A 24,226-nucleotide genomic window follows, 5' to 3' on the forward strand; every position below is an offset into this window, starting at 1 on the left:
ACTTTGAGTTACTGCCTGCTATCCTTTAACGCACACAAAACTGCCAAAAGAACACATTCCATTATTTTTGTTGTAGATCTTTGTATTCAAGTGCCCCCTTGTGGCCATTTGTAAAACAGCAAAAACACACATATAGGTCCTGCTGTTCAACCTTGCTCTGTTGCTACAAATAGAGTTCATGATGCTTCAAATAAAAGTGAAAAAAGAGTAACTCCGGTGACCAATCTTCCCTTTGTTAAACTGGCCAGTGGATATCATGGCGTCATAACAGACACGGTAACACAGAAAGCGGTTCTCTGATAGAGGTTCTCTTATGTTCCACTAAAACATAGGTAAGACAGAAGCAGGCAATAGAGTCAATGAGCTACCCAATGGCTACGTGTAGCAACTTTGTCCAAAAAGGTTTTAAGGCTGATATACGCATTATATGCCATTGTCACGAATTAACTGTTAAAAAGTCTCAATTAGTGGATAAATTTCTTCTGGTTTATTATTTATACTGCTTATCTTCCACCACTTAGTGCATTTTAAAACAGTGCAGTTCTTAGCTAGCTAGTTTTGAATAGACAAGCACAACTGTACCTTTTAACAGCCCCAATCAAATAAGCCATGGCACTAGTTTATGGGGGTCATGGCACATGTCTTAGGTCTAACATCAATAACATTTTTGGGACATATATGGTTAAAGAAACATCACTTTTGTCTAGACTTTGGCATGATCTAAATAAGACCATGCTTCTCTTACCTTATGTGTATGTTATGCACTATAACAACCTCCTGATCTGCATAATTCAAGTATGAGGAGAAACACAACCTTATTCAGTCAAAAGAATTACAAAGGGTTGCATACTAAAATATTGTAATTTACTTTAAAATTGATACACTGGACAAATTTTGTGTACAGAACAGCTTTTCTTGGTAAACATAAGGCACCTTTCTTTAACCCAGATGCTGTACAAAATAAACAACAAAAAAAACTTTCTACACAAGCTTCTTTTGCACATTGGACATATAAGACAAGGATAAAAGATTCTGTAATCAATCAATTAATGATACAGATGAATTTCTACTGGCTACAACACATTTATTTAGTCAAGAACAAGGTAATGGTCATGCGCTGATGAACCGATTTTGAGTGCATAGGTGCCGAGCTTTAGTAATTACACAAAACAAGCTCTGATGCATATTAACACATGGACACTGTGGTGTGGAAACACTGTATTCTGAAGGTCTGAGCATTGAATGCAAATGAATTCCCAGAAACTGTGTTCCTATATCAGATGCATAACGTTGGCATTGTTATGGTACTAAAGCGTTTTGGCGGGAATAACTGAACTCATTTTAATTCAATAGTTACTTCAATTCAATTATCCAGGCTAAATATAGGCACACAGTCAATAAGCACAATACGTTTAATTTTTTTTTAGCAGAATTCATGTGATTACTGGAATCAATATACTCCGTATATTTTCTGGAACAATTTTTAAATTAAAAGTTTCACTTAAAAAGGTAACCATTTTTTAAAAAGTAAATAAGATGGATTTTTAAGAAAAGTACTGATATTTTGACTTTTTGTACAGTAAGAACGGGACATTAAGCTAATGTTAAGCTGTTCTGTAATAATATTGAATACGTCACTTTTAAAATGAGTATTTTCTTTTTATCACAATAGTTCATTCAACATGACATGATTAGAATAAATAGCACATGCAGTTTTATTCTTCAATCCCATCTGATATTTATGAGATTCTATAAGTAATCAGTCACATTAACCAAAACTCTAAAAAGTAAACTCATGAATCCTATCTGGCATGTATTAATGTGATTTATTGGCATGTTTAAAGCAGTGATGGCTTAGTGGTTAGGGCTTTAGTTCAGATCACTAGCACTGCCAATGTTGGGTCCGTGAGCAAGGCCCTTAACCCTGAACTGCTCAGCTGTATTCTGTCTCAACTGTAAGTCACTTTAGATAAAAGAGGAAGCCAAATGACGAAATGTGAAGGTAAAATTTAATGTGGATGATGAAGCTACATGGCACTACATCATAGTCAACCAAACCATGCTTGTTATTCAGACAGAATACATGACTGACAGCCCTGCCATTTATAAAGTGTAGAATGATTTCTGTCCTATGGTGTGGAAAATCTGTGATGAGATTGTTAATGCCCATGTACAAGGCTGTTTCTAAACCTCTGTGAGTCCTGTATATAAATCATGCACTCTCATGGCGCCCACTATTCTTGGAGGCCCCAAATGACCGCTTACACCAGTTATAGCTCAAAACGGCCCTGCCCCTGTACTTCTGTCCTCACTGATTACATCATCCAAATAATTTTTGACAACACATCAATATTAATTGGACAGACGTTTTAAAATAGAGAATGTGTAAGAAATTCTTCACTTGAGTAATTTTTTTTTAAATATCAATAACATTATTGATGAATAATATTTACTTATCTATAATAATATGAGAGAAGATCATTTAAAATAACGGTGCTCTTTCCTTTGCACCTGTATTGTGTGCTGCACATAGTCCGCATTCAGAGCAGTCATTTTGAATCTGCATGGAAGAATACCTCCATTTTGATTCATACATCTCTAAGGCTGATGAGGGATGGAAGAACGGTACCATACGGAAAATGAATCAGCCTTCTCCAAAACGTTCTTGTACTTCAGGTTTTCCACTCAGTTGGCATGTGCTGCCATTTGCATCACGACACACAGCTTTCACGGAAAGCAATTGATTCGGCAGATCTCTCCCAATAGAGTGTCTAAAGTAAAAGAGGATGGACGGTTGAAGTAGGGATACAGCTTGATCACTCTACTTTGAGTTAGTGTTTAGGATCGAAGAGACCCACACTAGGTCTGTATGTAGTTCTTTGTAGTGGTGACACGGCACTCCTGGTCCAGCAGAGGGTGCTACAGGGACACTGAGGGATTTCAGTGAAAGAGAAGTGCTCTGCTCCATAGCACTCTGCTTCACATTTATGTTTGGGAACTCAGGGAACAATTCCTGTTTCAAAGGAGTTCACATTTCCACTCTGTCACTGAAGCACACAGTGTAATGTGTAGTGATGCACATCTCATATTTTGATGTCTTGTGATTCCACCATTTTGGCAAGTGTTTTCTTTATTCTCAGAGCAGTGAGGCGAGAGGCTGGGTTATGGGCCCAGCACTCGGACATCAGCTTCAGCATGGCTCTGAGACACTGTGGGGAAAAAGAAAGAGAGGAAAAAAAGACCATTCTGTAAGCAGGATCACATTACCAAATTAAGCCTTGAGGTATATTATTTCTGAATTATTCAGTAACTACTATAGCCTATGAAGAAAACCCTATGTCCCAATAAAATATGTATAATTGGAATGATGAAATTGCAATTTAAAAACCACAATTACGTTCACTGGTACTTTAATGACTTTATTAAAATAAAAATATAACTCATTACCTCGTCGCTGTTCCAGCGATTGGAGACTGTAGGCCGCGTGCCCTTTACACACACAACTTCCCTCATGTCCTCGTAAGATGGATCTGAAGGAACTGCGTCCCAGTACGGTAACTGGTACTCTTCCACAATGCCTGCAGAAACAACAGAATCTAAATAGGGCTGATCTTTAGCCAGGATCATTCAATAACATGTTTAGGAAGTATAGATGTTAAAATAATTTAGACTACTTGTGCTTTAGATGCTCATGTAGTATGTTAAATTCTCTAAAAGACACAGGAGTGTAAAGACAACAGATAGATAGCACAACAGACCTCCTGTTACACATCGCCGGGCCATCTCCCAAACCACGAGGCCATAACTGTAGATGTCTGCCATGATGTAGGCCTGGAACTGATTCTTATTCATCGTCTCATCCAAAACCTCAGGGGCCATATACCTCCGTGTTCCCATTCGCGTACTCAGAGGGACGTCCACCTCATTAGTGTCACTGAGGGGAAATAAGGTAAAGGTGTATGGATCATTAAGTGTGCATTCAGACATCTGAAAGGGTTTATTCAATATCCAACAAAAACAACAAATATAAACGTGTGCATAGTCAGACAGCGTGTGCATGCATCCATGTGCATGCGTACCTGTTGTATTTAACAGCCAGACCCAGATCAGCGATGCAGCAGGTGCCGTTCTTCTTGATGAGGATGTTCTTGCTCTTCAGGTCTCGGTGAGCGATGGCTGGTTTGCCCTGCGTGCCATAGATCTCAGTATGGAGGTGACATAGACCACAGGCTGCAGAGTAGGCCAGCTTCAGCAGAGCCTGAGTGTCCAGGGTGGTGAACTTCAGATAGTCATACAGAGAGCCGTTCTCATGGTAGTCTGTGATGAGGAAGAGCTGAGTGAAGGCTCCTGTGCCCTTAATGTCAGCCGCAATAAAACCTGGACAGAGGAAAACAAGTCCATACAGTCAGTGCAACTCCACACTGGTTAAAAAGAAACTCTGAATGTTATACTGATCATGGTACACTACACTGGTAATAGATAATACACCTTCTAACCACACTGTTAACATTGTAATCTCATTTTATAATACGCAATTTTTGTATGAGATTAGGACATTTTGTAACCTTTCCAGTACATATTCACCTTCAAACTTTGGAAGGCTGGGGCTTATGGGCCTACTGTGTGTCAGTATCAGACTATACAGCTACATTTGACTATACAGCTACATTTGACTATACAGCTGTGTTCATTTTTAAAGATTACACCAAGTCATGCACTGAAAAGCCTTGATATTACTGGAGAACTGAATGAAGTTAGAGAAAGATATTAACAGATTTTGGTCAACAAAACTGACAGGATGTCCTAATGCAGAGCTATTCAGTTAGAGGCTCAGGTGCCAAACCTGGACCTTGAGTAAATCATAATTGGTCCTTTGACTAATAAGAGCTATTTAAATGAAGACGAAGAAGAAAACATGGATTTTGTACACACTATGTGCTTTTAACCTTACAGACATTAGCTCGGCCATGAGAGTGGAGCAGCAGGCAGTGTGGTAAGCGAGTTCGATCCCGAAGATCTTTCAAGTACCCGTTTGCCTGCCATCAACTTAGATATTAGGTTTGGCTAACATTTCCGCCTTTACTAGGAAATTAATTGACACAGAAGAAAAAGATCTGCATATAATGTGGTTAACATTTCTCAGATAATAATTTAATCACCATCAATGATGCAAGATAGCTAGCTAACAACTTGTAAGCCTAAATTCATTGCTACCGTTAGATTTAAAAAAAAAAAAAAGCAATTTTTCTAACTAGGTATGCAGCATGTGTATGCCTATGTGCTTGAATATGTAAAATAGTGAAAAGTACCTAAGGTGCATGGTGCTATTTGAATATGGAAATGGCTTTGTGTATCTTGATAGAGTATTTTGCCCTAAAGACTGTTGATACATTGCTCTCATACTTCACAATTCATGTTATATAAAAGGTTTCATGCTTTTTTTTTTAATAAAGGTAATTCAAATATGTCCACTGAAACAAAAGTTATAACAACATCTTTGGCCCCTCATCTGGTATTGTTTTTGTAATCTTGCACCTACTGTGAACTAATTAAGTAGCCCTGTCCTTATCCTGATAGTTAAAAGTTAACTACACAGTAGTCAGATGAAAATACAGTGGTGTGACATACCGAGAATGTTCTCGTGTCTCATCAGTACAGTCTGGTAGATTTCAGTCTCCCTGAACCAGCTGGTCTCCTCACGGGTGAAAAACACCTTTACTGCCACTTTCTCTCCTCTCCAGCGTCCAAGCCACACCTCACCATAGCGCCCCTTCCCGATCTGACGCACCATCTGGATCTGTTTAGCGATAGTGCGCTGCACCTGGGAAAAAAAACACGAGCAGTTGAGCAGACCATCAGAGCTCACACCTTTAAATAGCGTACCTTTAATAAGCAAAATTAATGGCAGATTTTTCATTTCCTACATTTTATTTTCCTAATTATGTGTGGCTGTAGACATGCAATCAGTGAGCTTTATTAGAAAGAGAAAAGTAAGGTGTGATTGGAGGCCAAGGTTATTCCGTTTCCCTGTGAAATTTCATTTTAATAAGTTTTCACTTAGGATTTCTTAAGGTAGGTAATTAATTTTTTTTTTTTTTAAAAAGGGTGCTATATACAGCATATGGTCATTGTCAAGAAATGTAGACTATAGGTGGAGTTTGAACAATTAAACCAGAATTTAGGTGTAATAAGTTTCTCATGTCTAGATCCTTTGTTTCAGTCTGACTAAATGTTCTAATAATGAAAAACATGTGTACAACATGAGCCTGAAGCAAAATAAAGGGAGGTCAGTTAGTCGATATTTTCTACGTACCAGCAGGGGGAGGCCTGAGCCTGAGCCGGTGCTCGACTGGCTGATCAGGTCTTTGAGAGACTCGCCAGCAGGAATGAAGGCCTCATCCTGCTCCAGGTCTCTTTGGTAGCGTCTCCTCTCTGTCTGCAGCTTATACCTGAACACACACACAGGCAATCAAATCACAGTTCAGCATTATCACGTAGTTTACTGAGCCATTCAATAATGACACCTATTGTTACTTATCACTCGTTCCCACATTCATACTTATTGAACGTTTTCAGTAAGTGTTGCAGCGTGTTCTTCAGTGGGTGAGTCTGTCCCTATTCTGTGAGTAGCCAAATCTTTCGCCTTATTACAAAACAATCTGTATTACCTGTAGTATACCACAATGGTAATTGCGATGAGTGTGAAGCAGCACACGGTCACAGAGATCAGGAAGGCAAGCCAGTGGGCATTCACGAACAAGGGGTCTGGATTAAGAAAAAGACACACTCAGATTTGAAAGAGAAAAAAAAAAATTAACAACAAACGATGACACTTATCACAAGATTCAACTACAGTATGTTTATATAAATGTGCTTAAGTCTGGTCACTTCAGACAGAGATTTCTAGGGTCAGAAATACATAACCAAGGTCTTTTTATTTCAAGTCTGTATTGGATTTTTTTTTTTTTAAATTAAGTATACCAAGAGTCAACATCATGTTAATATTTATAGACAGGTGACAAATTAACAGTGGCTCTGTTGTACTACAGGAGGCATTTTGATAGCATGGTTTGGGTCCACTTGTCCTCTCAGAGGGAAGAGTTACTGCAAATCATTACAAAGTTCTTCTGACTGATCACCTTTATCCTATGATGAAACATTGCTATTCTGATGGGAGGGGTCTCCTCCAGGAAGACTCTGCTCCCAATCACAGGGCAATAGGGCTCACTGAATGGTTTGATGAGGATGAAACTTATGTATATCATACGCTATATCCTTCACAGTCACCAGATCTCAATCTAACTGAACACTTATGGCAGATTTTGGATCAGTGAGTTAGACTGTGCTCTCCACCCCCATCATTGAAAAATTAATTTAGGGAATATCTTTTGGAAGAATAGTGTTCAGAGAGCAGAGTAGAGTAGAGTTCAGTAGAGTAAAGCTGTTCTGGCAAAACTCTTGTTTTTTTTAACTGTTGTTAGGAATTTTAGTAAATTCCTAACAGCCTTGTGGTTGAAGTAGCAATAAAGTATTGATCTGAGTTGTGTCCGGTCAATCATATTTGAGCTTTGAGCTCAAGTTCACCTTGGATAACAGGAGGTGGAAGAGTAGGCTGCAAGTCTCTGTTACAGAAGTCTGTGGAACAACACTCAATCGTCCTCCTCGTCTGAGCGTTGGGAGAATCCTGTCACAAAACAAACACTCATCAACACCCAAAAGCTACAAACCTATTTGTTAAAGCTTAGTACATTTAAAATTGGACATACTACTATTAAAAAAAAGTAATATATAGGATGACATCATGTATATTGTTCAGAAATATGTGACTTTTATGCAGATCATAGATATTTGAATAAATAAAATCGGATCGGAGTATATTATACTTATGGAGTAAGATGTACGTTTTACCATTACCCATCATGCATTGTGCATCTTTATAAGGGGTTTACCTTGCACTGAAAGTGGGAGCCTTCATATTTCATACATCCAGATGTGAGGACAGCTTCACCATGCTCATCCTCCTCGATGATGGCAAAGCACTGCCCGTTGGTCCTGATCACACACACACACACACACAGAGAGATCCATTACTCACAGGTCTAACATGTGTAATGGCTTTGAGGTGTTACGCACTGATGACAGAGAGGAAGAGAAGAGTGCGAGTGGTTAGTTTAAGGCCAGTGGAGTAAGACGGTGACTCACTCGCAGGTGTTGTTGGTGGCGTCCTCTGGGCAGTGGCCTGAGCAGTAACAGCTGAGGAATCGTGCAGCGTCTTCTGGAGCCACGGTGGAGCCGTCCTCCGCCTGAGATTTTTTTGGCTCTCCATGTTTTACTCCCGTGCCATGGAGCACGTAGTCTGGATTCTGCCCGCCTATGAGTAAAGACAGTTAAATTTTTAATTTAAAAAAACAAAAGAAGAATAATGTTGTACACTTTTGACTTTATAGAGTTTAATGTACATGAACTACGAATACTAAAAACAGGACCTTGGATTAAAGCACACTTGACTCAAAGTAATGAGATTTTTAAGTGGTTAACTCGTCTTGGAGCTTTGGGGGTTTGTGTCAAATTTGTTAGAATGCTAGTAAGCTGTCTTTTTTTCTATTTGAAACTGACATGTTTTCAGCACTTCCATAAAAACACTGACTTGTTACATATGAACTCAGGTTCAGTGGCTTGCAATGATCACGTCCGATATGCAAACTTTTAGAGGACGATGCCATGGTGTCCAGAGAAACCATGTGGTATGTGCGCCATCTAGTAATAAACAACACTGAGGTTGTTCTGGAACATTCTGACAGGTTTGACTATTGTTAAATAAACTGCTAAGAGTATGACGGAAATCAAGACCACCCATAAAAGCCCATTCATGTTGTGACAAATGAAAGATAGGTTAATCGTTGTGACTAGTCAGCTAGCTAACTGGGATGGCAAGTGGACATGCGTGCATTTATTGCAAAAACTGCATATTTAGGTATATTCATAGTATTTTAACGAGAGTGGACACAAAGTTTTGTGTTATTTCTTGTAAGTTTAAAGGAAATTTATTACATGGTTAAAAAAAATAAAATTACATGTTCATGGGTACTTTATGCACAATGTTTATAACCACCTAAACCAATCTGTTTGCACAAAAAAAATTCCAGCTAATCACATTTGATATATATTTTGTCTGATTGTATAACAGGTTTTTGCTTATTTTTATGCATGGTTTATACTGATCACGAGTGAATGCTACGATTAACCTTCAGACTAAACAAGCTGAATTGATTGTTACGGTAGATTTACTGACTGACTCATCTTGCTTAACTACAAGAATCCAAGTTGACTTATTACTGATTGAAGCTCCTCTTTAAGGAAACAATCACAAATATATACGCAACACTTCTATTGTGAGATCTTATAAAAGCAAACGAGGAGATAAGTCAAATAAGGAGTGTCAAAAGTTTAGCTAACCCAGGAAAGATAAGGAGGAGATTGAATAAAAGTGCTGTTAGCTAAGGAGGTAGTCATTAGCTCCCTCATTAACTAACAATCTACATTTCCCACTGCAGTACAATTAACCAGCAACATAGATTTTTTTCCCCCGATAGTGAAGCATATATTCAATTACAGCACAGAAAATCACTCAAAGAAGCTTTATCAAATACATGGGAGGCGGTACAGCATGACCAAAACAGACTCTCAGACTGTGAGTAAGAGACGAAGATAAAGATTGAAGCAGGAACAGAGGGAAGACAGAGTCATGGATGTCTGAGAACTGTAACCTGATCTATGTGTGTGTGTGTGTGTGTGTGTGTGTCTTAGACAAGCAGTGTGCATACTCCCCAAGCACAAAGGCTCCTGTGTTGAGAGCTGTGGTTCCTCTTAAAGTCACGGTGCTGCTCCTCAGCCTGCAGGTCCAGACAGGCCTTCTGGAGGCCTCGTCTCCGTCAAAATAAGCCCACGTTAACGTTTACTCAAACGCCACATTCCACCCCTAGAGTCCCGCTTCAGTGCCGCACACCTCAACACTCACATTGACAGAAGATGACGGAGCCATGAAATCACCCAGCCACACATTTCCCCTCGTGGAATTACAGGAATATGGCGGGGGGGAAGAGGAGGAGGAGGTGCAGACTTGGAGCACATACAGTAGGCAGATCCAGTCATGTATCAGTGCAGATAGCAGGCAGTGACACCTCTACATCTATCAGACTGGGTGGAGTCGAGCTTGCTGATATACAGCATGATATCTCTTCAGCCGTGTGGAGCCAGGCAGTCAGAGCGCTTTCAACTCCAACACTGATATCAGCTGGGGGGGGGCACAACGACCAAACACACTGATATGACAGAAAGGGGGAAGGGAGGAGTGGTAGGGTTTTACTTGCTCGCTGCTAAATAGGAAATGACCTCTGTGTCCCAAGGCTTTTGTTCTTTACTACACTCAGCATCTCATGTTCCAAAAATCAATGAGTCCATGATACAGCACTGAGGCCCTAACGCCCGCCTTCAACAGAAAAGAACATGATATAATGCCGTGTTCAAATGGAAGTCAAAAACGTGTGCTCCGACACGGGAAAGTGGTCACACAATGCACTCGCAGTGCAACTGGTTAAATTTGTGAGACCACTGTTGCTAGGCAACGGGGAAATATGAATACTGAATACAAGTTAGCTAATTAATGATTTAGCTAGCCAGCACATACATGTTAAGTCTTTTATATGGACCACATAAAAATATAGCAACAACGCAAACAAGATAAAACCAAGGGGAATATAAACATTTCTTTCAGATGTGTCAGTGAATTACTAAGAAAATATTCTGTAACACTGTAATTGCACTGATCGTGAAAGAGATCTACCATACTGAGAAACGTCAACATATCATTACGACTCATGAACTCAGAGCCGACAGAGAAGTGAAAACTGTTCATGTGGAAACTTTTTGTAAACACAGTGAACATGACCATTTTTGACTTTAGCATAAGCTGCGTTTCCAGCAAAAGTCCTGAACCTTTTTAAGGAACCAAGAATTTCTAGAACACTCTTAAATGAGAATGATACATTTCCTGGATGAGGTATTAATTTACGTTTCCACCAGAAAGCAGAAACCATGACCATTAACGTAAATATATATTTTGTTGTGGAAACTTTCCTCTTTTTCAGCCTTTATAGCCATCTGCTCTAATCTAAGTCTTAGTAACCGCTGTTTAACATTTAATTTATTTATTAGTGTTTATAAAAATATCAATTTAAAAGGGTTAAGTCATTTTCTTATACTTGTGTTTAACCAATTAATGATGTTCAGTCTGACTCAACGCAAATAGATTCTGGTCCTCAGAAACTACATACTCTGGAGCAGAGCAGAACCAACGAAGAACTCTGATCAAAGGGTGTAAGGCCCAGGACCTAAAAATCAAATTAATCAAACTAAATTTCCTAAATTCCTTAAAAAGCCCTGCAGTGTAAATGCATCTATAATATAAAATCTGCAGCTCTTGAAGCTGCTTTGTGATTTATTTACTTTTATCACCCAGGCAACTGTGATCAGCAGCATCCTTCATAAAACACTGTGCAAAACTGTAAGAAAAAGAATTAGCAGAAAACAACACATTGTATTAGCAGCATTTAAAAGGCCTGTGCCTTCTCTCCCACACTGATACACGCACACACACTCTGTGGTGTTTGAAAGCCTTTCCAGACATTTGCTGGGTGCCAGGGATATAAAATATAAATCCTTTGCTTATGTGTCAGGGTTTGATTTTTACAGTTGAGAAATGTTCGTTTGATGCCGCGGTGGAAAGCGTCCCTCAGCCCCTCCATTAAGCTGAGCATAAAATACACATGTTGAAAGCGTTTAATTTTACATCTTTGATCAGTTTGCAGTTTAGGCCAGGCGCCGCCGCTGTTAAACAGAGCTCTGAACGATAATGGAGGAGGAAGCCGGTAATGTAAACACTGCTTGATGGAAAAAAAATAAAACGTCCTCCTGCGAGGTGAGAGTCCACACTCTGGAGTCCCTCAGAGAACACGCTCACAGAGGCCTGTTTTTTGTCGTCCGCCCCTCCCATCTCTCTCTCCCTCTCTGCAAGAGAGCACTAAATTTAAGGAAAGAATGCAAGTAGTGGGGCCATGATACAGGCTACTTTTAAGCGAAACAGTAAAAGTCGATCCAATCTGTCATGATGTGTTCGGTTTACCTACAATGATGGCTACAAAACTGCAAAAAAAAAAAAAAAAAAAAAAAAAAGGAACAAAAATGGAAACAAATAAGGCACAGGTTAGACTGCACATTAGTCTCTAAATCAGAGCACACACAGCATGGTGAGTGCGCGCCTCTGAGGGACCTCGACAGCTCAAATTACTGCACCAACAGAGCCGGCCTCCAAACCCTATCCAATCTACTCGCTTTCCCTGCTCCTCCCTTGAAAAAGAGCTGCAGTGTCTCCCTGCTTCTACATGTGTGCTTAATTCTGGCTGGCCGTCACAGCGGAGTCTGAGGTCTGGCAGCGCTCAGGCAGTAATGAGTCCCTCTGACCACATTCTCCCAGCCTGCAGACTGCTCTTAAAGAGACAGCAGCCATAAAAGCAACCCAATTCACCCGCCATTGCTCTCTAAAGATGCCTGAAAGCACGCATTCAACACAAAAAGAAATTAAGAGTGAGTGTGAGTCATGTGGAGGAATACAGTGAAGTCTAACTGCAGTTATTGTGCAGTTACTTTATGTCAGATAGGAGCTACATGGAATGAATTTTTGCAGTTTGCAAAAGCTCTAGCACATCTGGGGTTTAACCCTCATAAATATGAGGGCAGGGTAGGCAGTTTGGAGAGCCCAGTGCAAGGCTCATAAGAGCCCGGAGCAAGATGTGAGCTGGGATATGCTGAGAATGCAGAAGCAAAGGGGTGGAAACTTCACACCTTGATAAACAGGATTCATCCAAACCACAATGCATACCATGACCAGAATGATCAGAATTAACTATGTTGAGAATGTAAAATAAATTTTAAAAAATAATAATAAAATATAGCTTTTCTAAAAAAAAAAAAAAAAAAAGTAGCAACACTTTTTTTTTTTTTTTTTTTTTTTTTTTCAGCAAACTGACTTTCTCAGAACCACAAGAAAGTCTGAGCAGGAAATGATGCAAGACCTCAGCCAAGTCTCTCGAAGTCTATAATCAAGGCAGAGCTCATTCTTACTGCGCCTCGAAGACTAAGCTAGAGCTGTGGAGAAACACAAATCCTCCGTTACACAAATCCTAGGCCAAGGCAGAGCTCAGAGTATTCATTCTCTAAAATACATCAAAACAAGCAAAAAACCAAGCCACAATATGCTAAATAAGGGACATGCACTTTTGTAGTAGTTAAGTCAGAGGTCCTTGTTCCATGTTGCATTGTACAAAACCTATGCAGTTCAGCATTTACCACACAATACCCTTACACTTTCTATAACAGCTCTATGAGAAAGTCCATTGAAAGACTGATGATTAAACAAAAGCAGACCACACTTCTAAATTGGATAGTTAACACTAGCAAGGCTTAACAATAAATCACAGTGCCTGTAATGGTCAGAGGTTTTCAAGACATGGCCTCAGGTTTCAGAAGAAAGTCTCCAACACTTAATAATCCTTTGCTATTAAAGGACTAGCTTGTTAAAAGGGAATGAGAGGGAGAAAGGAGAACATGTGGAAAACAAGTGCCTGCCTGAGACAGACTCATAAAGTGGACTGGATTCATTAAAGTGTGTTTTTAATGGGTTGCGAGACACCTCCTGAACCAACCTCCCCACAACCACACAGCCTTTCGTACAGCCGTGCCTTATTAGAAACACACACACACACACACACAATAGCTGGGTCTTGTTAATCCTTTTCTGTCAGCGTATGAATATCATTTCCGGAGAGCAGTGAGTATTCCGTGTGCTTAGTTGAGAATAATGACCATCCCGGAGTGTAATACAGGAAATGGTTAAAGTGTTGGGGAAACGCAGATCACCAACAATAGACTCAACAAGCTTCCTGTAGTATGGCCTGGGCAGTCGGCCCACCACAGGAGCGAGGGATGGGAGGGTAGAGAGAGGAGGGAGGGACGAAAGAGCGCTCACAGGACAGGAGAGATCATGAGGGGTTCAGAAACAGCAGGGTTAGCACCACAGAGCAATCCCGAGCCATCCAAGTATTAAATGAGGGCTGTGCTAAACAGATGACTGAAATGAGAAAGAGTAAAATAGTGAAAGTGGTGAGCCACAGCAGACATGCAATTCTTAGCATACGGCCCGTGTGATTTTACTGCACTGGGCCACAATACAAATAAAAATGGCTTAATTTGGACAATGCGTGTGTTTAACCTTAGTTAGTATAAAACTTGGGCTCGATATATCATCTGAAATGCAGCGTCTTAAAAAATGCTTCTTATAGCAACAGTAATAGCATTTCTTTCCATTTTTTTTTTTTTTGCAAAAGATACAAAAGAAGGGGAAAAAATGCTGTCACCATTCAGCAGAATTTCCCAACCCTGATCCCATCTCCTCCTCATAACACAACTCCCTCATGCTGTTTAAAATGAACCTCTGCAGTGACCGAGGTGGTTGCCCTTTGTTTTAATGGCTCTGGCCATATTTTCAGTTTATGAGCACAAAGGAATGGCTTCCAGCGTCTGTTTCTGCACCCATCCCAGGGTAGAGATAGAAATAGCAACACGGAGGACATATTTTAGGCGGACGGTGACCACTCCACACAGTCACATGACTTGAGACAGCACAGTGGACTGGTCACAGAAACACTGAACCAAAATATCTACGGCAATTTCATGAAGGGAAAACACTCAGCCACTCTCCCTCTAAGAGCTACAGAAGGAAATCCAACAATAAAAACTTATCACAACGACATCTATGACCAGCGTGTGACCCTGTGCGTGAATTATAACTGTTTTAAACAGAACTAACAAGACTGTGAGCTATGATTGAGTCATTTCACCTTCAGAGAAAAGCAGACTGATCTCTCAAATCTACTTTCCCAATCAGCCTAACGCTAGTCCTACTGATCATTTCCTGTAGCTAAGAATAGTCACTGCTCAAGACTGCAGGAAATTGTACCCAAACATAGAGAGGCTTTTTAGAAACAAACACACCAAAAAACACATACGACCTGGTTATATTAATGAGAAACACTCAAAATACAAATAAATGACTAGAAACTGCATATACTGGCAAAATTAGCAAAGCTGGGTCAGCTGTCACACATCACTACTGCCACAGAAAAATCAAAACCTAACATTATAGCCTAGACATGTAAATGTATAACTGAGTTAATACTGCATTCAACACCAGTCATTTCCATTAGAATCTTATTAACTAAAACTTAAGATTACTTTATATTAAAAATATAGAGGCTAATGTAAGTTAGCTGTGTCTTCTGCCAGAAGTAGACTGTCTCTGCTTAAGAGCTTAGTCAAACAATTTCTCTATTAGTGTTTTTCATGATAACGCACCATGTTATCTGTAGAAATACAATCACCCCAATTCACCTTTTCACAATCTGTTACATCTACAGATGTGTGTCAGTTCCAACCCCCAAGCACCAGCGACCGCAAACAACGACTGCTATGCTAAACGTCTCTCCATACATCTAACCACACTATTTGCTTCACACTCAAACCTTTTATGCATAGCCAAATGGTCCTGTTTGGGATAGCAACGGCTCATTCACACCTAACCAGTGAAGGATGAAAGATATGGATTCTCACATTACAACTAGAAGGCCAATGATTTGGCTTGTTAGTTAGATAGTGAACAGGTACAGCTTTCTCAAACGGAGTTAAGATCATTTCTGATAATGCAGAAAAACAGAAACCACTCATCCTGCCTCCATCTGCTACGTATTATTAACTACTTCTCCTGTTAAAAATCATCATCATTGCAGAAACGTTCAGGCACTTTTTATTTTCTCTGCCAATTTATACAATTAAATGTAACAAAAAAACAAATGTGGATGGTTATAAGGAGTTTATGACTAAAAAACACATTAAGTGTGGGGGATATAGTTTATTATCAATATTATGATTAATTATGTAACGGTATAGTTTTCTGAGATATTCCAGGTATCATTTTATTAAAAACAATTTTGTTTTACATTAAAACCATCATCAAAACTCAGTTTTTCATAAAACTAAAGTTCTGCTGGCAGTTTGTTAACATTCCTATATATATAGTGATACATGTTATGTATAAATGGCTTGTATCATGATATACTTTGTCACATCATTTACCTGTTAAATACATTTGTTATTTAAAAAATAGGTTACAAAATAGTTGTGACAGCTTCAGATGAGGTAGTTGTCTTCTTACAGAACTTGCAGTCTTACCTTCTGTTTGATGGCTGAGAAGGAAGACTCCAAACATTGCAAAGAAGACCCTGATTGTCTTCATTGTGGCAGTTAAAGGATGAGAGGCTGCAGATGGTTTGGTGTTGTGGAGTGATGGTGTGGAGGGACACGTCACAGGATGCAGACAGCAGGACAGCAAGACAGAGTGGTGAGGACTTCAAAGCCTAATCATGGATTCCTCCTGGTTAAAACCCTACAAAATGCAGAGAGCACAAGTGATTAGTTAGTCCAGTGACAAGCGTCCTGTGATTACGTGGCAAGAACAAGACATCTTTTACAAAGTTAAGCAAATTAAGTCACTTGTCTTTACTCCTTCCTATCATACATTTCCTTTCTGTTGAAGCTTGACCCCAGAGCTTTGATCAGGGGGTGTATTATACAATGGGTGGCACTGGGCCCTAGCCAGTGTTACTACTTCTACTACTACTACTAATAATAATAATAATAATAATAATGTGTGTCTGCTCCCTCATAGCCCCCGAGTGTCTCTGTGCAATTACTGGGTCCCCATGGCTGCTTAGGGCTCAGGGGAGCCATGGCTAGGAGGCTGGTTTCTGTCACTTTTCATTTGGCCAAGGGGCACAAAGAGCCCCGACCTGCGCCCTACTTTTCACACTTCCAAGGTAAGGGGAAAACTAAAGAAGGGGCTTTGGCGGGACCCCTTAAAATGCTGCGTCCTCCTAGAGGGAACAACTGGCATAGCTATAACCTGGCCTCCGGTATAAACAATTAATAAATCATTCACAATTCTATTGGCTTACCCCACACTGAAGCAGCTTCAGTAACAACATACATAACTACAGCATAATCGTTTCCAATGCATATGGAATTTACTGATTTAAAATGCACAACTTGCAAAGCCCCTCAGATGGGAAGCAGAAACTTTTTGAATTTTCAAGATTGACCTAATCCAGTTGTTTTAATTTAGTACTTCTACTCATTCCTAGAAATAACTGATATGACTGAGAACCTTTAGTTATGAAAATTCACAAGCTAATCTGTTGAAAATTGAAAACAACCAAAAGCATCAGGGCTTTAAGGTTTGAGGTACATGATAGCAGAGGGACAAAAAGGATGAGCGTCTGGTGGACGGGTGAGCACGCTAAGGCTTGAGATGAGTTTGTGGGACTGTGAGGGAAGACAGTTACATCACACTCGCACAAGGCCTCCTGACACTCATAATTCCATCCGTAAACAAGAGCTTCCTCTACACACAGTCACTGCTTAACACACAAGCCACGTGCTGGACTCCACAACAACCTCTTCCCACTCCAAAACCTTCAGACTGAGATACTGAATAACAGATGCTACCATGATATTTCACCAATACAGACTGTAAGCTTGAGCATTCTCTTCACTTCAACTTCCCTGACGTGACTTGACATGAGTTAATATTATAACCACAGCATGGTCTCTTAGAAGTAGGGCTGGGTAATGAACCATGATTTTGATAGCTATTGCCACAATTATTCACACAACTTCTGTTCGGAAAAACAAAATTGCTTTTTCATGCATTAGATGCACAGAGGAACATTGAGCTCCTGTATTTTATTTTTTCAAAAGTATAAATCCAAATTAAAGTAAAACTAATAAACAAATCACCAGAGGATGCATTTGAATTCAACAGGTAAAACATATGAATGGAGATTGTGTGATTTACCGTCTGTAGCTTATCTAACCTCACCAATACTTGCAATTATGCAGAAGTTATTTATCTACTTCCATTAGAAAAGCTCCGTTCTCTACTTTGGCCTTACATGGGTTAAAAGAGACCAATATAAATGTGTGTGGCTATCACTGCCCCTTATTGCAAAACACTGAGGCATGGGAAGGAGATTCTGGGATGGAATTCCCACAATCGTCAATCACACAAATCTTAAAAAAAAAAAAAAAAAAAAAAAAAAAAAAAAAAGAGACAGAAATCTGAGAAGCAGTATGGATGGGGCAAGGTACCAAGAATAATTGTGAATGTTGCCCTTTTTTTTTTTTTTTTTTAGGTAGGAATATAACTCACAGACTGGAGAAGATCCAAATAGACTGAACTTTATGACTTTAGATTTGGCATAACGGTACTAACTCGTGCTTGGTCATGTCTGAAAACAATTATTACAACATCCTTTTTTTCCCCCTGGAAATTGTACAAGTTATTCAGTCTAAATGTGGATTTAAAAAAAATAAACCCAGATGTCTTTACTCTACCCACATGGGGTGCCACCATTGTTCAAGACTGATGGAAATCAGACAAAGAAGTAAAAGGCAGAAGAAATACAGAAGTACACAGTTAAAATATTTTTTCCTCATATTTTCATTATTATAAATTTAAATCAATTGTTTTAGTTTCATTTTAGAATAATTAATTCTATTGTTATGGGATGCCTACAAGCCGTGAATAAATACTTTTATAATATAGCCTACATCATGTTGTTTGCATTCTCGTATACAATCAGTTAATGAGGAATTTGTTTAAGCTGTCTGGTGCGTTCCCTAATTTATTTCAGAATAGAGTAATAATCTGGTAAACTGCTGCTAATTGAATTATTCTTAACAAATGTAAATATTTGGGGTGGTAATAGACTATTCTCAAGCAGTTTAACAGTTTGCCTTTAGTTCTTTATCCGTTTTACATTGTCCTATCACCCAGCCCTAGTATAAACCACATCATGGCACTACGAGGACCTAAGTAAAATAAAAAAATGGAATGAAATAGGAGCACTACAATATGTAAAATATAAAATAAATGAAAGTCTACTTTGAGAAGCATCTCGTTATGGGCACTGTATGCAGAATGGCTGCATTTGACTAATGCAAATGACATATAGGTGTACTGAACTGCATATGCAAATTCCCTTATCTTTACACTACTTATTTAAAATTCATTGCGCATTTGAGGTGCTAATTGTCTGTTAATCATGTGCTTTTAGATGTAAATAATCATAGCACCTTTTTTTTGCGCCAGTCTGAAATTATACTTTATAGCATGCAACCTGTATTTATAATATGACAGATAAAAGGCTAAACAGCAGAACATCTTTCAGTAAGTCTTAAAGATACTGGGAATGGACATGCAAGTATGTCCAACCTGTCCTGATCATTTCTACAATAATACTTAAAAACTAATGAAAAGTCCTCTTCATTAACACCTATACCTACACACACCTTCCACTGCATCTGGCTCTGCTGCCTGCCTCATAAACTGACTGAATGCGAGAGCAAACATGGCATATGTTGCCTGTGTGTGTGTGTGTGTGTGTGTGTGTGTGTGTGTGTGTTCCCTCTCGGGGCCCCCCCTTGCAGGCAGTGCAGTGCCTCGGCTGCCTCTCAAGGCTTCGGGAAGAGCAGACTTCCCGGCTCCACTCACATTGTTTGCTTGGCTGCTCCTGTGCCTCATTCCAGGCTGGATTAGCATAAGAATAATGAGCACTCCCCCTTCCAGCACTCCTGCTATACTCCTCCTCTTCTCCTGTCCTCCTCCTCCTTTCTTCCCCCTCTTCATCTATCATTCCCTGCTGGCTGTAGCCCCTCCAAAACCTCAGTCATGTTCGGCCGCTGGCGACATGCTGGCTCTCTCACATCCACAGCGTGTCTTTGGCTTATATCTGAGACTTATCAAATGTTTGTACATCCCTCCAGAGAGAGAGAGAGAGATCACGCTGTGGCCGAGAACTGTGAGGGGGAACGGGGAATCACCTGAATATCAAAACTGGGCTCATTTATGTTAGAATGACGAATCACATTAGGTCTAGGGTATTGAAGAATTTGCAGTCATTTCCAGAACTATTGGCACCCTTTAAGAGAATGGGGAACAATTCCTCAATAAAATTCAATTACACACAATGATTCGAAGTTTCCACTCAAACAGGAAAAACCGAGTGGTCTCCTCTGACAAAGCAAAAACTCCCAAATGTACACTACAGCACACTCTAGGAATAAAATGAGATGTAATAAAAATTAAACATAGTACAATGCTCATAGAGACAAAGGACGTTCAGCTGGGCAAGCACTTTGACCATGTCCCATTTTGCCATGGATGCACACGTGAAAATTCCCTCTCATCCATCCCCACAAGACAGACATATAGTGGTGGACCCCAGATAAGTCACGGTCTACAAATTGCAAACTCAGTTCCAGGGGTTGTAAAACTGTTACACACCAGATAACAAGTTGTTTGGAAGGGTTGCATCAAGAAGTCCTTCCTAAATTAAAATTCTGCAGCGTATCTATATATTTATGCTCCCTAGATCACTCACTACATATGTTATTCATTTTTGTCTATTTTCCTTCTGGTTATCGAGAATGAACATAAAAATCTAAAGGAAGAAATAAAATATCTTGTTAAACATTTGTGCTCAGGAGCATCCAATAAAAACAGAAAAATAAACAAATATAAAAGATCATTGAATTTTATATATGTATATATATTTTGTAAAAATGGCACAGAGGCTCAGTCTGAGTTCACGTTTGGTTTTTGCTTGCTTTTACTACTGGTCTGCTTCATGAAAAGAAAGAAAGAAAAAAAAAGACATTCCAACTTAGACTGGTCCAAGAGTCTAGACAAATTGTGCAGTCTGTTCCCAGACTTTTCCTCATTTCAAGAAGCAGACATATGGCGCATCGTTAATGACCCTGCAGATGCTCACTGCCCATTCTAGCAGCCTTTAGTCACTTTCCTTTTCTGTCAGGAGATCAGAGATCACTTCCTCAGCTGTGTGTGCTAATACTGCTCTCAGGAATTTCTTGTGCAGGTGTAATTATTCTGCCGCAACTACGGTAGTTAACAAACAGGCTGACATCATGTGTAGTAAAAGCACCCCTAAAAGAAAGTTGAGACTAGCACCTCCAGTCTGACCTCCAGCAGTCCCTGGGAAACTTGTGCAAAGACTACTGTGTATTTGCTGGCTGGAGAGTCTCAGGCCAGCCTGTAATTACTTCATGCAGCTGAAAATAAGGCAGAGCTTTAGAAGACCCACATGCGCCGACACATACCAAGAAAAAACAAACAACTGTGCTATCTGGAAAAGGCTCAAGTCTTCTCACACACGATCACACACAAGGTAGTAATGCTACATAAGACTAATGGCCATTACCAAAAGGGACGACTGCCCAACATCCATCTTTCAGTTCTATGGACCAAACTCTCAAATTCTACAGTGTAATTTTCCACACTGGTACAAAACAACTGCCAACAGAACAAAAATCAGGCATCTGAACAATCTATAACAACACTTTAGTAGCTTGAACTTGTAAATTAATTGGAATACTCAATCCAAAATAATGTTACAAAACATTCTGGAAAGGTCAGTAGAAACTTTACAACTGGTTTTTCATGAAAGCATATGTACTGACAGAAACTTTAGAGAGTTTCACTGTCCGGATCAGCTGCTTATCATTACTGGAACACCACATCTCTAAGGACTTCATACGCCATAACCAAAGGCATTCCTCACCAGCGGTCTGTTTTACTTCAGAACACACTTTTCTGTACCTGGGAAAGATCAACCCTTCTCCATAATGTGGGCCCTTTTAACGAGAGTGAATTCCTGCCTGCCAAGTCACTGATTCTAATGAATACAGACCTGTGAAAGCTGTTCTGATAAAGCATTCAGGGGAAACAACGTCCTCATTCACATGCACTCCCCATGAATACGAAGAAACATGTCACATGGCTCGTTAGCGGATGTTAAAACACCGAGCGCAGTGTTTAAGTGGTGCGAGTTGAAAGACAGGATGCCATATTAACTAAGGCACAAAAATGTACTTCATGCAGGTAGTCTGAGTGACTCTGCCACTCCAAGCAAAAAGGCCTTAATGGATTCACGAGGAGGTTCTTCTCTTACAGATCACTTTCACACTCTGCAGAATTTGTGCTGCCACACTGTCTGCACAGCCACTCTTCCATGGGCTTACAAATCTAGATGTCTGCCACACAGTGTTTAAAAGCATGCCTTTTTCCCCCTCCCTTATCCATACAGACTGAGGAGACATGCTGTGCTACCCTTGGAGATCTGTTCTCTTATCGCTGTGAGGGGGTGGGCAGTTGTTTTGCTTTTTCCTGTGAAATTGAGCTCATCTGGTGCCGCCGTTCGCGCCACTCGCTTTCACAAGGCACTTGGGCCCGACACTGCTGGGGAGAGGTATTTTCCATTACCTGCTTGTGCATTCCAAGGGGGGCAAACGATAAAGAGGCCTTATCTTGTGTAGCAAACTTTCCTTCTTGCAAAGTCTTTCCTGCTTTGAAGAGCAAAACAGACATTCTTATACTAGGGTGTCAACAGCAGCTAGCACCAAGAAGTAAAAGGATGCTTTGGGTAGCCCTTTCCCCTCGACACTGTGGTGCTGGTTCCAGAGCTGGTCAATTATCTTCACCTCTTTTCCATGTTTCCTCTGCAAATGGGCAGAAAATCAGTTCTGTTCCAGTATCAAAATGCTCATGGTCTGGATCCAAGAATTGCTTATATCAAGGACGGCGTCATTTAATCACCATGACCGCTTAGGCACTTCATTCATTCCTAAATCATCATTAGAACAGTTAGACATTATGAATAATTAACAAAAAGCAATAACGCTCATGTTGCATGTAATCACCTACACTTCATACTGTGTATATTCATTCATTCACCTTTCATCACTGTGTTATTCTAGTCAGAGACATGGTGGATCCTGAGCCTATCCCAGGAACGCTGGCTGTGGAGTGGGAATACAGTTCTACAATCACACCTATAGCCAACGTTTTTGGGAAGTGTGAGAAACCTGGAGAACCCGAGGAAACCCACACAGACATACAATCAGTAACTCATGTTCAGGACCGAACCAGGAACCCTGGAACAATTAAGCATTAATGATTCCCCACCGCGCCACTGTGTCACCCAGTGCTGTGGATAGACTCTGAGGATTTGGCTTTGGATGGCAAAGTATGCTCTCATAGCCAGAAGTACAACTTGTAAAACCTTCCATACTTATTATATTTATGCTAGTTCTAAGTATAATCTGATTATGTAATGGTTTGGCTCAAAAACTGGTGGAAATGCAGGATGATTCTTAAAGAGGCTTGCTAATTCCCTGGAACCAGCACCACACATGTGGAAAGATGTAGGGGTCACAGGTCTACAGGCAGCCCAAAGCTCACAGACTAGTCACAAATCACACAAAATACCATGCACATCTGCACAATGCAATAATCATCAACAAACAATATACTCTGCATCCCTAATAACTATCCATGTATTAAACATTTAGACTTTTTTTGCTGAAAATGTGCCTTTTAGAAAGTGCTGCAAAAAATACTAAGCAGTTGCAATTTTACAGCTTTAAGCCAAGGCTGTCTAATTGAAGCAGCAGGAGAGCTGTAAAAGTGCAGATTTAACGCATGTTCTCAAGCCGTCAGCCTCCTCAACGCCACATTGTCTTCAAAGACCAAACATGACGTCTGGTTTGTTTGATCCTACGTCCAAGGGCACAGTTACACTCAAGCTCCGCCTGCCTCCATGATTTCATGCTCATGTTTAACAGCAGTGGGCAGAGCTGATAACTATACGACGGCGAGAGACTCGCATTAAGAACACCGGATCAATTTTTAAGTGCAAACAATATAAAATCCATTTTCCCAATACGTGTATATAAAGCTGAGAAACTCCAGGGATCAAATTTCCCCAGTTCAGCTTTCCGTGTGTGGTCTGTGCAACTACATGAACTCAAAGCTGCACAAGAAATTTTACGAGTGTGTGGAAATGACTGTTAGTGTCTATGGCTTATGAATGCAGGAGTGTAAGGCGGCATGGCAGCGTGTTTGTGCTGCAACCACAGTAACGGCAAGGCTGGAGAAACACACTGGAAAACTTCTGAACTGCCCACAGGCGAGGACCCTGTT

At 40.1% G+C, this 24,226-nt stretch overlaps 1 protein-coding gene across 2 annotated transcripts in view; it reads right to left on the reverse strand.

The window, feature by feature from the left end:
* Window positions 1-842: 842 nt before the first annotated feature.
* bmpr1ab (bone morphogenetic protein receptor, type IAb) overlaps window positions 843-24,226 on the reverse strand; it is a 33,172-nt gene continuing 9,788 nt past the window's right edge. For both annotated transcript variants that reach the window (XM_026914802.3, XM_034309214.2), the window contains exons 3-13: window positions 16,342-16,555; window positions 8,203-8,371; window positions 7,950-8,052; window positions 7,585-7,684; window positions 6,669-6,765; window positions 6,314-6,449; window positions 5,629-5,821; window positions 4,080-4,377; window positions 3,759-3,934; window positions 3,448-3,578; window positions 843-3,209 (exon numbers count right to left, since the gene is read on the reverse strand). In XM_026914802.3, the coding sequence (XP_026770603.1) occupies window positions 3,084-3,209; window positions 3,448-3,578; window positions 3,759-3,934; window positions 4,080-4,377; window positions 5,629-5,821; window positions 6,314-6,449; window positions 6,669-6,765; window positions 7,585-7,684; window positions 7,950-8,052; window positions 8,203-8,371; window positions 16,342-16,405 (1,593 nt within the window). In that variant the 5' untranslated portion in view covers window positions 16,406-16,555 and the 3' untranslated portion in view covers window positions 843-3,083. The remainder of the gene's footprint in view (window positions 3,210-3,447; window positions 3,579-3,758; window positions 3,935-4,079; window positions 4,378-5,628; window positions 5,822-6,313; window positions 6,450-6,668; window positions 6,766-7,584; window positions 7,685-7,949; window positions 8,053-8,202; window positions 8,372-16,341; window positions 16,556-24,226) is intronic.

Source organism: Pangasianodon hypophthalmus, chromosome 12 (assembly GCF_027358585.1).
Source record: "Pangasianodon hypophthalmus isolate fPanHyp1 chromosome 12, fPanHyp1.pri, whole genome shotgun sequence".
NCBI classification, from domain to species: Eukaryota; Metazoa; Chordata; class Actinopteri; order Siluriformes; family Pangasiidae; genus Pangasianodon; species Pangasianodon hypophthalmus.